At 33.6% G+C, this 16370-nt stretch overlaps 1 protein-coding gene and 1 pseudogene across 1 annotated transcript in view; one reads left to right on the top strand and one right to left on the bottom strand.

Annotated features, from left to right (window-relative positions):
• The window catches only part of BTBD10 (BTB domain containing 10), a gene marked incomplete at its 5' end in the record, with an annotated part of 77247 nt that overhangs the window by 41977 nt on the left and 18900 nt on the right, over positions 1-16370 (bottom strand). The window contains 1 exon segment of the mRNA NM_001134155.1: positions 15077-15234. Coding sequence (NP_001127627.1) covers positions 15077-15177 — 101 coding nt within the window.
• Positions 1645-1790, top strand: LOC129049008 (U2 spliceosomal RNA; annotated as a pseudogene).

Raw genomic sequence — 16370 nt, 5'->3', positions numbered from 1 at the left:
TACTTGAGAGGCTGAGGTGGAAGTATTGCTTGAGCCCAGAAGTCTGAGGTTGCAGTGAGTCATGGTCATCATGCTACTGCACTCTAGCCTGGGCAATGGAGCAAGACACTGTTTCAAAAAAATAAATAAATAATAGAGACTAAAAACACAAGCCTCAGACTGGGAGAAAATATTTGCAAATCATATATCTGATAGAGGACTGATATGTAAGCTATATAAAGAACTCTCCAAATAATGGGTAAAAAATTTGAGATATGCAGATGAAAAAATAAGTACATGAAATGATAGCATCACTTGTCATTAAAGAAATGCAAATTAAAATGACATTGTTACATCATTACACATTAGAGTGGCTAAATAAAAAGACTGACTATATCAACTGTTGATGAGTACATGTATGGAATGGAACTCTCATACACTTGTGGTAGGAATGGAAAATGGTACAACCATTTTAGAAACTGTTTCGGAAAACAGTTTGTTTCTTAAGAAATTAAACAGACTCTAGCCATATGATTCAGCCATTCCATTATGTATTTACCCAAAAGAGACGAAGACATTATCCATAAAAAAAATTTGTAAGCAAACATTCTTAGCAGCTTTATTTGTAACAGCTCAAAACTGGAAACAACCTAAATGTTTATGAACAAGTGAAAGGATAAACAATTTGCGATATATCCATACAATGGACTACTACTCAACAATAAAAAAGAATGAACTACTGACACAAGTTACAACATGAATCAATCTCAAAATAATTACACTGAATAAAAGAAGCCAGATCTCTCCCCACCACAAAAAATAAATTATATAAAATTCTAGGAAATATAGAATGTATAGAGCAACAGAAAACATATTGGTGGTTTCACAAAAAAGGGGTATAGGAGTTCAAAGGGAAGGGTTACAAAGGGCACCAAAGAAGCTTTTGAGTGTGATGTATATGCTCATTATCCTAATTATGGTAAGGTTTTATGGAGATATATATATACACACACACACCAAATTGTACACCAGAATTGACCTCTTGGCCAAAACACAGCTGCCTGAGAATACCATAATAGAAAACAACTACTTAGGCATTTCAATTACACTTAAGTAATAAAAGTCATGCCTTTCTTCTTCTAATAGTCCTTTCTTTTCACACTTGTCTTAGCAGAGTGCACTAAATTCCTTCTCTTACCAATCTACATAGATTTTTGCATCCTCTTGTTGTAATACGGTCCATGGTCTCAAGAAACCAAAAGCACTTCTACAATCAGATTAAAAACATCTACCATCACCAACTGATCACCACTTGAAAACTTCACAAACCAACATATACTACCCAGTAAACTTACTACGAAAGCCCAAATCAGAACCCTTAATCATGATCCTCTGAGATCACAATTTTCTTCAACTAAGGAATATCAATCACTTCCAAGCACCTCTAGTTACATAATACACAAATCCACCTTAAACACAAAAGAAAATATTTCCATTTTTAAATTTTGCAGCTTTATGACTTAATAATGCTTCCGTTTTCTTTAATATCAACTTTTCACTTTGTTTCAAAATCATGCTCTGAAGCATAAGGTGAATCAGCAGGCAGTAAAGTTTCTAAAAACCGTTAAATCTTATTAAAATGGTCATTCTCAGAAGCAAATATCTATTGCTTCTTGGCCTTTTGGCTAAGATCAATTGTAGAAGCAAATATCTATTCACATCAAATTTTAGAATGCAAATCTGGTATGAGCTTCTGCATATGATTTTGTCACTTAATTTGTTTAGAAATTCTAATTACAGCAACAGTTTTCAATGGCAGGCAGGTTCCTAAGAACTGAAGAAAAACATCAGGATCTCGTTTTGTTCAATGAAACTAGAGACTACTACAAGGGGAAAAAGTTTATAATACTAAATTAATACATACAGAGTTTTTAAAATCCAACAGTACTGCAAAGTTTATAACAAAAACCAAGCCATTTTTTGAATGGGTAAACTGTAGTACAGCCATACCATAGAATATTATTCAGCAATTTAAAAAAAACTATTGATATCTGCAACAAATGTGAATGGATCCAAAAGCATTTCACTGAATGAAAAAACCCAAACCCAAAAGTTTATATGCTGTATGATTCCACTTATATAATGTTCCCAAAACGACAAACTTATGGGGATATAGAACCAAATTAGGGGTTGCCAGAGGTCAGAGTTGGAGAGAGGGTGTAACTGTAAAGGGGTAGCATAAGAGAATTTCTTTGTGGTGATAGAAGAGTTCTATATCCCGATTGCGGTGGGAGTTACATGAATCTATACATATGATAAAACATCACAGAACCATGTAACAGAAAAAAGATATCAAGTGCATGTAAAAACTGATAAAATACAAGAAAGGTCAATAATTTAGTTATTAGTACTGTACCCACGTCAGTTTCCTGGTTCTCATAATGTACTAAAGTTATATAAGATGTTATCATTGAAGGAGGCTGAGTAGAGTACCTGGGAACTCACTGTATGATTTTTTGTGACATCTTGTAAATCTAAAATTATTTCACAATGAAAAAGCTTACTATATATAACAAAAGGGGCAATAAAGTGGAGACAAAAAAAACCACAAAACTATAATAATTCAGTAACATAAAAAATGTATCCATAAAATAAGGACTGGAATGCTGCAATTTTAAAAAAATTAAAGAATAAGTTCTGAGAAATTCAAAATAATAGCAGAAATTTTTACAAGGTTACTAGAAGGGTTGAAAAAATATTGAATATATCCTTAAAAGAACAAAAATGCAAAGAAATGGAAAATAAGAAAGCATTAAAAAAGAGAACTAGTGAAGGAGGTCAACATTCAACTAATATATGCTCTAAAGAGAACAGAGAAAATAGAGGGGAACACATTTTCAAGGAAATAATATAAGAAAAATTTCCAGAAGTAGCTGATATAAGTAGCACTCATATCAGAAAACTGTTGACAAATACACAAAACTGTAATATAAAAAACTATATACAGCTCTGTAAAAAACCATATGTCTCTATAAAAGGCTATATATATGTTTTTGTCCATGTTTCCTGGCTCGTAACTCCCATTGCCCTTGTTATAATGTTGGGGGCACTTTAGGCCTCAGAAAACAGAATCTCTCTCTCTGACCTTCACCTGCTCTCTTTTCATGGCTCCTTTTTCTCTCCAAGGCAGGCCTTAGAAACTAAAAATACATTCTACTCTTCCCCTGCCTTTCTGTAATGGAGCTGACCATAAAGAAATCCCCTGACCTACTTTGCTTATAGGCCATAGGCCCCTCATTTCAGAAGGTGTCCTGTCCCATACCCTGGAGTTTGAGTGTGTTTTTTTTCCACTGACAATACTCCTATCCATTTGAATTAGACCTCAATAAAGAAGCAATATTTTAAATCCTATTTTTATTCTGGGAGAAAAAATTGGCTGATTTTTTTACTGTTCCAACAAATATCAGATCTTCTGTTTCAGTTTTTTAAACTAAAGCTTTTAAATGACTTTATATTAATATATTTTTGAAGCAACTGATTTGCTTTTTATAAGCATCGTTAATGTGTTAAGTCAGGATTTGGAAAACTATGGCTCATGGGCCAAATTCTACCCATTGCCTGATTTTGTAAATAAAGTATTATTGGAACACAGCCATGTCTATTCATGATTACTGTTCATGGCTGTTTCATGCTACAATGACAAAGTTGAGTGGTTAGGACAGAGACTGTGGCCCACATAGCCAAAAATATTTACTATCCAGCCCTATACAGAAAAAGTTTGCTGACCCCTGTATTAAATGTCAACAACTATAATATAAAAAATGCTATCAAACTTCTAAATAGATTTAATAACAATTTATCTCTCATTTCCTTTTTTTGGTCAATTAGCCTTCTATAAACTTTCTGTTCTTCTGCTTAATATATGGTCAGTTTCCCAAGGAACAAATGCTTAATTATGGAAAAGGGAAGTTCTCAACTGAAGAGTTAGTTAAATTCTCAAAGATCACCTGTAAGTCTGTTGTCGGATATATTTTTCCCATAAAAATATTTTAAATGATACTTAAATCCCAGATTACCCCCACAAAGACAACTTCAGCAATAAATATGTATAGCCTAAAAACAGTTTTAATACTATTTCTAAATCTTGACATCTTTTTCTTCTTCCTAAAATCCCATTGCAGCAGCAGCAGCAGCAGCAGCAGGGCCTAGGAGTATCTTTTCAAATTTCAACTGAAGTCACATGAAGACCCAGATACTAACAAATGGTGATAAATGTTATAAGGAAAAATAAAGGTAATAAAAAAAGAGTGCCACCATTTTGAATGGTCAAAGTAGAACTCTCTAAGGGGGAAGTGTCTAAACAAAGACCTAAAAACGTAAGAAACAGAATTATGAAATATAGAAGGGAATAGTAAATGCAAAGGCCCTGTGGTAAGAGTTATCCTTGGCTTTTTCAAGACATTCAAGAAGCCGAGGGTTGCTGGAGCATAGAAAATAAGAACAACCATGTTAAAAAGATAGAGCTTAGTTAGGCAAGACTAGAACAAGATTATGACAGGCATTGAAGGAATGTTTAAACGGTTTTTGCTTTTGTTTGCATGAAATGGGTAGCACTGAAGTGTGAATTAAATGATGTAATTTACGTTTTAACAGGATCACAAAGCAAACAATGGGAGAATGGGAGAAAGGAGGCAAAGGTAAAACCAGGAAACCATTTCAGAGGTTACTGTAAATAATCAGGCGAAAGCTGAAAGTGACTTGGACCAGTGTTATGGCAGAGTTACGTGGTAAAGAGTGGACTAGACTATACATTTTGAAGAATATGCCTCTGAAATTTACTGATGGATGAAATGTAGGAGGTGAGAGAAAAAGAAGAGTTAAGGATGACTCCATGATTTTGTCCTGAGCAACTGGAAGAATGGAAGTTCCATTTACTGAATGCAAGTGAGAGTGAGAGGACTAGATTTAGAAATGTAGGTATGTCTTAGACATGTTAAACGTGAGACGTTTATTACACATCTGAGCGTATGTAAGTCTGTGTATACTTATGGATACATAAGTCTAAAGTTCAGGGGAAAAGTCTAGGCTAGAAATACAAATTTCAGAGTTGGCAGTCACTACATACTTAATATTCCCAGCAACTTCCTAGCATGAAAAAATTTTTAAAAATAGCCACTATTAAAAATTGTTCAAAGCGAAATTAATGGTTGCACAGGTTTATTGTGTATCTACTGAATAGTCATTCGTTCAACAAATATTTACTAAATAACTACATTGTGCCAGTTACTGTTCTTGGTATTGTAAATGATTGAGAATAATATTATAATGCATACACAACCAATATTTTTAAAGCAATGCTTTTAAAAAATATAATTTTTTTAAACTTTTGGAGTATAAAAGATATGTAGTACAAATACAAGACTCAGTTTTTAAAATATTTATCAAATGATTGTGAATATTTTAATAAATTATTTTCACAGGACAGATTTTGATGGAGTCTCGCTCTGTCGCCCAGGCTGGAGTGCAGTGGCGCACTCTTGGCTCACTGCAACCTCCACCTCCCAGGTTCAGGCAATTCCTGCCTCAGACTCCCAAGTGGCTGGGACTACAGGTACCCGCCACCACGCCTGGCTAATTTTTTGTATTTTTAGTAGAGATGGGTTTCACCATATTGGCCACGCTGATCTTGAACTCCTGACCTTGTGATCTGCCCGCCTCGGCCTCCCAAAGTGCTGGGATTAAAGGCATGAGCCACCACGCCCGGCCACAAAACATATTTCTAAAGACAAATCACAGCCATCCCACAATCACTCCTTCCAAATGACCTTTGAAAACACAACCTTTTTCTATTAAATTCCCCCCATTATACCTTTTATTCAATCCTAAATATCAAAAATAAAAATCTATACTGTAATTAGATTGATGAAATTAAAGACTAAAATAATTTATATCAGAGGCCCTTTGATGTTGTTGTAATTCAGTATGTCTAACTATCCTAAGAAATATCCACAGAAACACAGAACCTTAGTTTAGGAAAAATCGTTTAGAAAATCTAGTCCAAACATTTATCTAATTCCTGAATCTTCATTTACAAAGTGTCCTCGAATTGGCTGACCTACTGCAAATGACAGGGAAGGGGAACTTTTCTCTTTTAAAAGTTTCATTCTAGCCTTGGAAAGTTCTGACTCTTAGGCTGTTTTTCCTTAACATTAAGGCTTAAACCTTTTTAGCTAACCCAAGTTCAGGGTTTTGGGTCAGGTAATTCTTTGTTGTAAAGAGGCTGTTGTTTGCATTGTAGAATGTTTAGCAGCATACCTAGCCTCCATCCACCAGTATGCTAGTACTTTCTCCAGCTCCCCAACCAAAATGTCCCGAGATATTGCCAATGCCCACTAGAAGACATAATCATCTGGGCTGAAAACCACTGCCTTAGTTCTACCTGCTGGGACCAAATAACAACAACAATGTGAACACTTGGGCATTTAGAACAATACTGAGCACCTTAATCCTCAAAACCATCCTAATTTTACAGCTGAGAAAATGGAAACCTAGGAGCTAAGCAAGGTGCCTGAAATCATATAGTTAATTAAGTGCTGGGTCTGAACCAAGGGGTTCAATTTCAGAGTTCATGCTCCTAACTTCAAACAAGTCTGACTCAAACCATGTCTAATTACTTTTCAAAGGAAAAGTCTTAAAATATCTGAAGATAGCTCTTATTATGACATTCCTTAATATCCAACCAGAGCTGTCACAAGATTTCTCTCTTTTTTTTGAGAAAGAGTCTCACTCTGTCATCCAGACTGGAGTGCAGTGGAGTGATCTCTGCTCACTGCAACCTCTGCCTCCTGGGTTCAAGCAATTCTTGTGCCTCAGCCTCTCAACATAGCTGGGATTACAGGCATGCACCAACACGCCCAGCTAATTTTTGTAATTTTAGTAGAGACAGGGTTTCGCCATGTTGTCCAGGCTGGTCTCAAACTCCTGGCCTCAAGCAACCCGCACGCCTCAGCTTCCCCAAGTGCTGGGATTACAGGTGTGAGACATCACGCCCAGCCCAAGATTTCTCTTAAATTCTTAGTTCCTTAAACTGGCAACATACCCAACTTTTTCACTTCCTTCCTCTTGAATATAGACAGAACTAAAAATAACAATACTTTGGTATTCAGCAGTTACTCTACTCTTCCATTAATTGAAATGGATTTTTTAGGGGAGGGGTGAGGAAGAAGATGGGAAGCCATATGATACTTATGTCTTATATTTAGTTTACTGCCAACAGCCACCCTCAGGTCTTTTTCATATGTGATGCTGTAGAGCGATGCTACGTTAATGTATCCTGGTGGTTTTTAGGCCTTACATATATACTCCCGAAAAGTTCATCTAAACTTAGTACAACAAATCAGCCTCAAAAATTATTTTGGATCATTTAGTATATTATTTACTATCTCTCACTCCTCATTATCACTGATAAATTTGATAATTTTCTTTCTCCATATAAGCAATATGACAAAGCAAAGAACAAAGCCACCTTTTAAGATCAATGAATCTCTCTGGATGGGATCATTTAGAGTCAGAATTGTGTAAATTAATTATCACAATCAGCTGGTAGCTAACTTATTGTTCCCCCACTTTACTCTCAAGGATATCAAAATGACTTTACCAAAAGCTAAGCTTAAGTCCAAATATATTATAGCGTTGCTAGTCTACTAACTGCATCAGAGAAAAATCTAAGTTGGTCTGGCAATGTAATTTTAACAAACCTATTCCTAATCATTTTGAAACTGTTTTTCTTCAAGTCAGTCATAAATGAGTCCTTTCCATTTTTAATTCCAAAATCTCCTACCTGTTTCAAAATCAAGCCCAGAATCTCCCATCTTTTAGCAGTTCCCTTATTCTCAAAAAACCTTCAAAGATCACAAATAATAACAATAATTTTAAGGTGTTGCATGCAGTTCCTTTTATAAGATGTTTTAAATGGCCCAGAAGACAATTCATTTAATCAGATGCATTCTTTACCTCTATACTCATATTGGCCTTTATGTCCTTCCTATCAATGTTTGTCTTATTTCTATTTCTGTTAGAGGTGGTGGTGGTTTCCTCTTCCACTTTGACAAAGAAGCTTCAAGAGCTAAAGATTTTTCCCCCTCATTGTCATGCATTATTATTATACTTTCCTTGATTATTCTGCTTACATTAAATGCAATATAAGAAACCTTTTCTGGTGGTCTTGGCATTTTTCTGAAGTCTCAGTTCATCTGAGCTCTAGTTTTCCTGTTTTTTGTTTATTTTTTATACTTTATGATGGTTATCTTAGCTATTTGCTTTGTTTTAAAAGTAATGTGTATGTCTTTAAAGGGTTCACTGTGTAATCACACTGAAGATCTTTCTCTGTCAGAAAAATAATCAAAATTACATTTTTACTTAACTCCTTAAGACATTCTTTCTTTTTGGAGATATTATGCTGTGAAATCATGCTGATCTTTTCTCTGATCAATTATCAGAAAAATGCGGATTGGTGAAATAAATTACAAAATATATACGTACAAAACACTACGTAATCCTTTAAAATTATGCAATAGAAGATCACTTCATGACTAAAGGATGTTCATAATTAAATTTCTTTTTTTTCAAGGATAGGTTACATAACAGTACTACAGTATGTCTTTTTAAGTGCATATGTGTTATTTTATATTTTTATACATACACAGAAAAAATAGGTTATATGCCAAAATATTTATTTTTCTTTTGATAATAGAAAAACTTATTTTCATTTTCTTCTATATGTTTTTCTGGGCTTACCAAATTTACCTAATGAGTATGTACCATTTTCACAATAAGACAGACATTATTATCTTAAAAGAATGAGCAGAACCAGGGGAAAGTATCCTATAAAGTATAAGATTAAAAGGTCTAGCTTGAGATTCTGCTTTTATAACTCTATTTAACAAGCTGAGAAAAACATTTCTGGACCCTAAACCACAAAAAAAGTCAATATAAGATACCATGAACAGAACTATATAAATAAGTCATGACAAGCATAAGATGACCATGAAACTTTTAGAAATTAAATGGGGGAAATTAAAAGAACTTCCTTACACTTCAAGGGAAGAATGTTATAAACCATTTAAATACATTAAAAACAAAGTAAATGTAAAATGCTGTATATCCCAAAAGTCCAAAAAAATTAAGGATCAGCAGGATAAGGGTAATAAAGAGAGAAGGAAAAAAACCATTAGTCAAAACGTTTTAAATTGTTGTAAAATTTCCTAATAAAGTGAGCAATATCACCTGTTAAGATTTAAAATCTCACAGGAAAAACCATTATCCTTATTTAGAAATTTTGTCTAGTTGAAAATTAATACTCAGTAATCCAAAACCTCAGTGGCAGTAGTTAGATCATCTATTCAGTTTCTGGGTTCTTTGACTTGAAAGAAAGTCATTTTAACCAATTAGAGCTTTATCATTTAAGCACATTCAGTTCTGTAAAGTACTATATATAAATGGTTCAGTTAATCCTTAGTTCATCCAAATGTAAAAATATATTCAATTCCTTCTTTAGAAAATTTCAATTATTTCATTTATCTTGAATTTTATTTTCAAATAAATCAAAAATATTATTTCAAAAGTACTCTCTCCTTAAATAAATTTTTAATGATATTCATAAAAAACAATACCAAACACAATGCATTCTCAAGTTACTTGAAATAAAACACAAAGCATCAAACCCACGAAAACAATAAAAACATATTTCATTTATTTTAAGTAACTTGCCATTAAACTGAAAATCAGACATATGATCTTTATCTTTAGTCATGTAAATGATCATAATGAAACAACGGTCACACATGTCCCTCTCAATCTTTCTTTCAAATTCATATATGTAAATAATTATAACCCAGAGATATCATGTAATAAATGAATACACACCTTCCTTTAGTATATGCCAAGGTAGACACACAAAAACAAGAAAAAAATTTTGAAATCAGAGTATAAAGGGACTCTGCTCTTTCAAACAATGAAGCACTGAAAGCCAGGTCAGCATCCTTGGGCATTACTAGGAAACTTTAGCACATCTGATATTTCCATCATCTTCAAGATTCCTCTGAACAATCAGAAAATTCCCCAGTCTCCCCCTACCTGACCTGTCCATAGACTTCCTTTAGCTTCCTCCCTCTACTGTGTAATAATGCTGTTGCAATATTTAGGCTTTAAATGTTCAGAGATACAACCCCCTCTACATATTAATTCAGTTTATTTTCTCACAGACACTGACTCAGCCGTGGGTTGTGCAGCACTGACGTTTCTAACAAAACAGCATCGTGTGAGCTGTGATCATCCCATTTCTCCATCTCTGAGCAGTGATTGGATATTGTAATTGATAGACAGGCATAACAAAACGCAGGAGTTGAGGGCTTAGAGATATGTAGATATGTTGCCAAATGCCATCTGTAAAGCTAATTCTAGCTCTGCCAGCTTGCCAGGGTTTAGAAAACTAGGATACAGCTAACTTTCTTTTTCCTTTCAGTATTTTATTGTGTATCCATTCTGGGCAGTAAAGCTCCTTAAAATCAAAGAGAAAATATTATTGTACTTAATTAAGAATACATTCAAGAACTATTGTTTAAACCAACCAAACTTTTGCATTTCTAAACTGCTGCTAGGGCAATGAAGTCACTTAAAAGGGAAACTGGAACGTTCAGACTTTATGCAGTCTCAGGAGAAACGAGCATGCGTACTTCCATGTGGGAATGAAATCTTGCGGCATAGTCTATACTGAATGTATGATGCATTTATCTTTAGTAACCTGAGTGGACTGCAGACCTGAGTTTTATATGGTCATATTCCACCCAATTCAAATATTTAAGAGCTTTTAGTGTATCATCTATCTAGACATTTTAACCTTCTTATACAGAAAAAGTGCTTTTCTTTTTCTTTTTTAAATAGCAAAAGGTCCTCTAATTCATAATTTAAAAAGAAGTTGTCACAAATTCAGGCCAAATACATTTCAACTGAAATGATCTTTAACATCTTCAGCAGGCTACCAAACTGTTCTATATGGATATCACACAAGTATATAACTATGCAACTCTATATATAACTATACAACTACTCACCCAGAAACAAGTTGAGCAACTTATAAACAAATTCAGTAATTTTTAAACTAATTTTAAACCAATTCAGTAAATTTTAAACAAATTCAATCATATAGACCTGCTGAGAGATCATAGGCACCCTAAAAGTCCATCCATGTTCAGACTAGTTTCTCTAACTGTAAACAAATTTTTAAAACAGATATATATCTACATTCAAAAGAAAGTTTAAAAAAGAAAGCACCTTTTACTGAATATTCCCAACACAAAAAAAAGATAAATATTTGAGATGATGGACATGCTACTTACTCTGATATGATCACTATATGATACACATATCACTAAGTACCCCATAAATATACACAATTACATGCCAATTTTTAAAATTTTTTAATCTTTTGAAAAAAGGAAAATGATCAGAAATAAAATATAATTAAATGATTTTTTAAAATACCTAAAGTTGTTTAGATAGAACAGAAACCATAAGGCAATGCTCTCAAACTCTCAAACCTTAATGGTAAATACACATTAGATAGTAACTGTTGCTGTTACTTTTATAAATCAAAAAATTTATTTTTATCCTAGCCAGCAAGGAAAAGTGGGGAAAAAAAAATCAAAAGTACAAGACTAGAAAAAGTCAGGCTATTCCAAAACATAAATAGAACAAAACAAAACACAAATTTCAACAAGACAAAATTTAGATTAGCTACAAAAACTAAACAATAAAGTATGCTTATTTCCTTACGTTTATAGATTTAAATCCCCAACTGTTCAAGGTGACAATGTGCCCAATTTAAAAACCATATTTCTCAGTCTCTCTGATCCAGAGATGGCCATATGACATGATTCTAGCCAATGACTGGTTTATAAGCAGCTATCTGCTGGAAATTCCTGAGAAATTTAATTTCCTGATATAAATGAAGCCCTTTTCCATTTTTTCCTTCTTGTCTAGAAAGTGAAAATGATATCTGAAACTACAATATCCACCTTGTGATAATGAGAGGAAAGCCAATAAAATAAGAGATTTCTGACCCTAACATCCTTAAGCCACTAAACATGCATCCGCCATTGCCTATCTCTGTATTTCTTATATAAAAGAATAATAAACCCCTAACGTCAGCCAGTGTTTAGTCTTGTTTTCTTTTACTCAAACATACCTAAATAAAATACACAATACTCGAAAAAGGAACGAGAGTAGGAGAGGCATGATGAAACAAAATCAGCCATGAGTTGGTAACTTGAAGCTGGGTGATGAATACCAGGGGTTCATTATATCTGTTCTATTTTGCACGTATTTAAAATATACCATAATAAATTATGTAAAATTTGAAAAAGAAAACAATGAGAAACTTGTTTATAAATCCCAGCTCTGCTATTTACAAGTTGGACAGTCCTGGGCAAGTTTACTCATTTCGTTTTTTTTCATTTGCCAAATGAGAACAATAATACTATCCACAGAGCTCCACCTTCAGATCCAGTCAAGGTAATCTGAAGATCCATGCCAGAAATGTCCTCCATCTACCTAATACTCTAATCATCCAGGATTAGCTCGTCTCATTTTCACCTACTCAAGCTGATAATGATTCTTTCTCTGAACTCTTATTTTATAACTCATTACCATAGTTTAAGTGCCTTACTGTCCTCTAATAGTTCCATGCGTGGATACTAAACTATTCCATAACAGTGCACTTTTCAATCTCTCCTGAACTGAAGGCAAGTTCTCATTAATACTTGCTATTACTTTTTAAAACCTCTCAGCCAGTTAATTTACTATCAATTCAAAAAGTAACACTTTTAAAAAGTCAAATCATACTTTTTAAGTGTCCTAAGTTACATGTTCCTAAGCATATGGGACAGGAGGTCTCTAAAAGTTCTTCCTTGGGCAGATTTTCCATGAATGAGGCTAAAATAAACTCATTTAACGGACTTCATAGTCTTTGCATTAAAAAAATGATCAATTCACTGGTATTTATTTTCTATTTTACTTTAATGTTTTTCACCCAAATAACCCTAAATACTGCTGCAGTCTACCTAAAAATAGCTCCAATTAGCTGAGTGTGGTGGTGGTGGTGCATGCCTGTATTCCTAGGTACTCCAGAGGCTGAGGAGGAAGGATTGCTTAAGCCTAGGAAGCAGAGGTTGCAGCAAATTGAGATGGTGCCACTGCACTCCAGCCTGACTGACAGAGTGAGAACCCATTTCAAAAAAAAAAAAAAAAAAGAATAAAAACAGCACTAAAAAGTTACTGATGTTACAGCTATCAAGAAGAGCTTTCAAAAAAAAAAAGAGCTTTGAGTATTTGTTACTGACAATGAAACAACAATAATGAAAAATGTACTGTTCATTTTTATAAATTTTTCCCACTGTACATATGTAGCTTTTATAAAATAATGGCTTATTTTCTCCCTTGTCACCTCTTCATTATATAATGCAGTATTATACCTCAGCAATCTGTTTTTCAGCAGAAAAACAGCAAGAACTAGGATGAATACTATATAATTCACTTGAAAAAAAATACACATATATATAACATAGTAGATATAAATACAGCCCCACATTTAATGTGATAAAACCAACGCTTTTTTTTTTTTTTTTGAGACAGAGTATCACTCTGTCACCCAGGCTGGAATGCAGTGGCCTACTGTAACCTCCACCTACCAGGTTCAAGGAATTCTCATGCCTCAGCCTCCCAAGCAGCTGGAATTACAGGTGCATGCCACCATTCCTGGCTAATTTTTGTATTTTTAGTACAGACAGGGTTTTGTCATGTTGGCCAGGCTGGTCTCAAACTCCTGACCTCAAGTAAATCTGCCTGCCTCGGCCTCCCAAAGTGTTGGGATTACAGACATGAACCCACCACACCTGGCAAAACCAACATATCTTTAATCTAAATGACAAAATAATATCCATGGAACAGAGAAAAAGAACAAAAGCCCCAGTTTGGATGCTGGCACACACACACACAGAATGAACAAACATGAAATGCCAAAAAAACACTCATACCATTTGGCATGGACTTATAAATTATTAAAAAGTCAACTTAATATTAACATTTTAGACCTCATCACATTAAAAGTCCACAATAAAGGTGAACATATTATCAGGAGACTTAAAAAGTACCAATCACTCAAATTTTCTAGCTATAGTATATAAAGTACCTGAACTATTTCTTTAAAATCACAAAAACGATTTCATTATTACAATATTATGGCTTTTTTTTCTTTCAAGAAAGCTGGTATCTGTTATCAGTGGTAAGGAGAAATTTATATTCAAGTAAGTTAAATGCTCAATAATATCCCCTAAGTAATATTCATAGAAGATTTTGCTTTATGAAAACATGCTTACATACCTGTAATATGTGAGGTCTCTGAGTTGTCAATTAACATCTTAAAATTTCAGATCAAAGTGTACAAAATGAGGCATTCCTCGTTAAGTTACACAGCAGAAAATGAAAGTTTTAAAAGTAATAGATAGAAGGGCTGAAACTTGAAATGAATTTTATTTCATGCAGCAAACTTTAAATAAGCCAGGAGAGTCATTCCAGAAAGATTAATTTTTCTCATTAATGAGAAGGATGACAACACAATATAAACTCAGATAGTTAAAAATGTATGAAGCAAACACTGACATAAATCTATATATTATCCTATGTAAGGTATACAATGAATTTAGAGCACAAAATAAATTCCTATTAGAGAGTTTCAAACACAAAGAACTAACCTGTCATGTGAGAGTCCCCAATTAAGTAAATTATAGCATTTATTCATGGGGTCAACTAGGGAGATTTTCACCATCTTCAGAGACAGAAATAAATATTCAAATACAAATATTAAAAAATTAAAAAGAAATGTTTCTCCAAAAGTTATCTATGGAGACAGATAAACATTCACAATGTTTTGTAAAACAGCCTCCATTCTCTTGACAGGAATTGCCACAACCAAATGCAGCAGTATTCTTTACAATCAGTTTTAGCAGAGCTTTCATAGGCGAAATACATATTTTCTACCTACCTTGAATGTTTATAAAGTTTACGAGGTCTACTATGCAATTTCCGATCCCAATTCTCTGGATCACTGGAGTTACCATCATAGGGATGAGGCCGTCCTGCCATCCCACTCCAAGCTTCCTCACACTACTGCTCTGAAAGCACACATGTAGCACCCATAACCTACATAAAAGAGCAGTGTTGACCTTTAAATCTATTCCACGCAGAATAAAATAGTCATAGAATTGTACAGACTTGATATTATTGTGACATATTTTTAAAGTGATGAATAGATTATAAAATACTAACCATACAAATGCCACAAATCAAATTAAAATAAACACCAGAGGTCTTCTTAGGTACTTTTCATTTGATTTGTCTATTAAATCTGCTACCACTATGTAACAGTTTAATAATGTGCTATTTATATTTAGTAAATATACTTAAACAACTGCTGTATAGGTACCTCATGTATCCAAATATCATTATGGTACCAAAAAGGCAAAAACAATTCCACAGAATGATTCTTTTAGACAAAATTTCACTTGGAACACATTTCCTAATTACTAAAAGTTTAAGATGCTTAGGAAAGCATGTAGTAAAACCAAATAACCAATGTTATTATTTCTTTAATGATTATTTCTTTAACGAAGTTAAAAACTCTGAATAGAAATTTAATTTTTACTCAAAAATAAATGTACGTAAGCATTCTGATGTTTCCTTATAGTGCAATAACCACAAAAATGTTTTATCAATACAATTCATATACTTTATGCCTTTTCACATGTGAGGCTTGTAACTGCTATTTCTACTATAGTCAAATGAAATGATAAGGAAACTCACTTAACAACAGCTTTACAGAATATCTGAGCTAAACACTTTTAAACCACATTCACTATCCAATTTAATGTTCACAATCACCTTGCAAGGTAGGCATTATGATCCCCATATACAGAATAGAAAGCCTCAGAATTTTAGTAACTTTGCCAAAGGTCACAATGCTGCTAAATGGTATTATAAAGAACAAGGATAATCCACTATATAGAATAAAATCTTGATCTTGAAAAATGCTGAGACTAAAGTATTTGTTTGGAAATAGATGATTTGACTTTCAGAAATTGCAGACACCAAAAGAGAAACCAAATGAAGTTAAACAATTTAAACAAAGCTATACAATTTGGACTGGAACTCAGGTTTCCTGACACTCACTCCTGTATATCTTCTATATACTTTTCCAAGCTGGATTTGATGGTGGGAGGTGAGGTAGAGTTGTACATAAAAGTCAAAGGGAAATTCCAAAACTGGGAAAATACTATACT

Source organism: Pongo abelii, chromosome 9 (assembly GCF_028885655.2).
Source record: "Pongo abelii isolate AG06213 chromosome 9, NHGRI_mPonAbe1-v2.0_pri, whole genome shotgun sequence".
NCBI classification, from domain to species: domain Eukaryota; kingdom Metazoa; phylum Chordata; class Mammalia; order Primates; family Hominidae; genus Pongo; species Pongo abelii.
The sequence above is the reverse complement of the archived record's forward strand: the minus strand, read 5'-3'. Positions and strand labels throughout refer to the sequence as shown.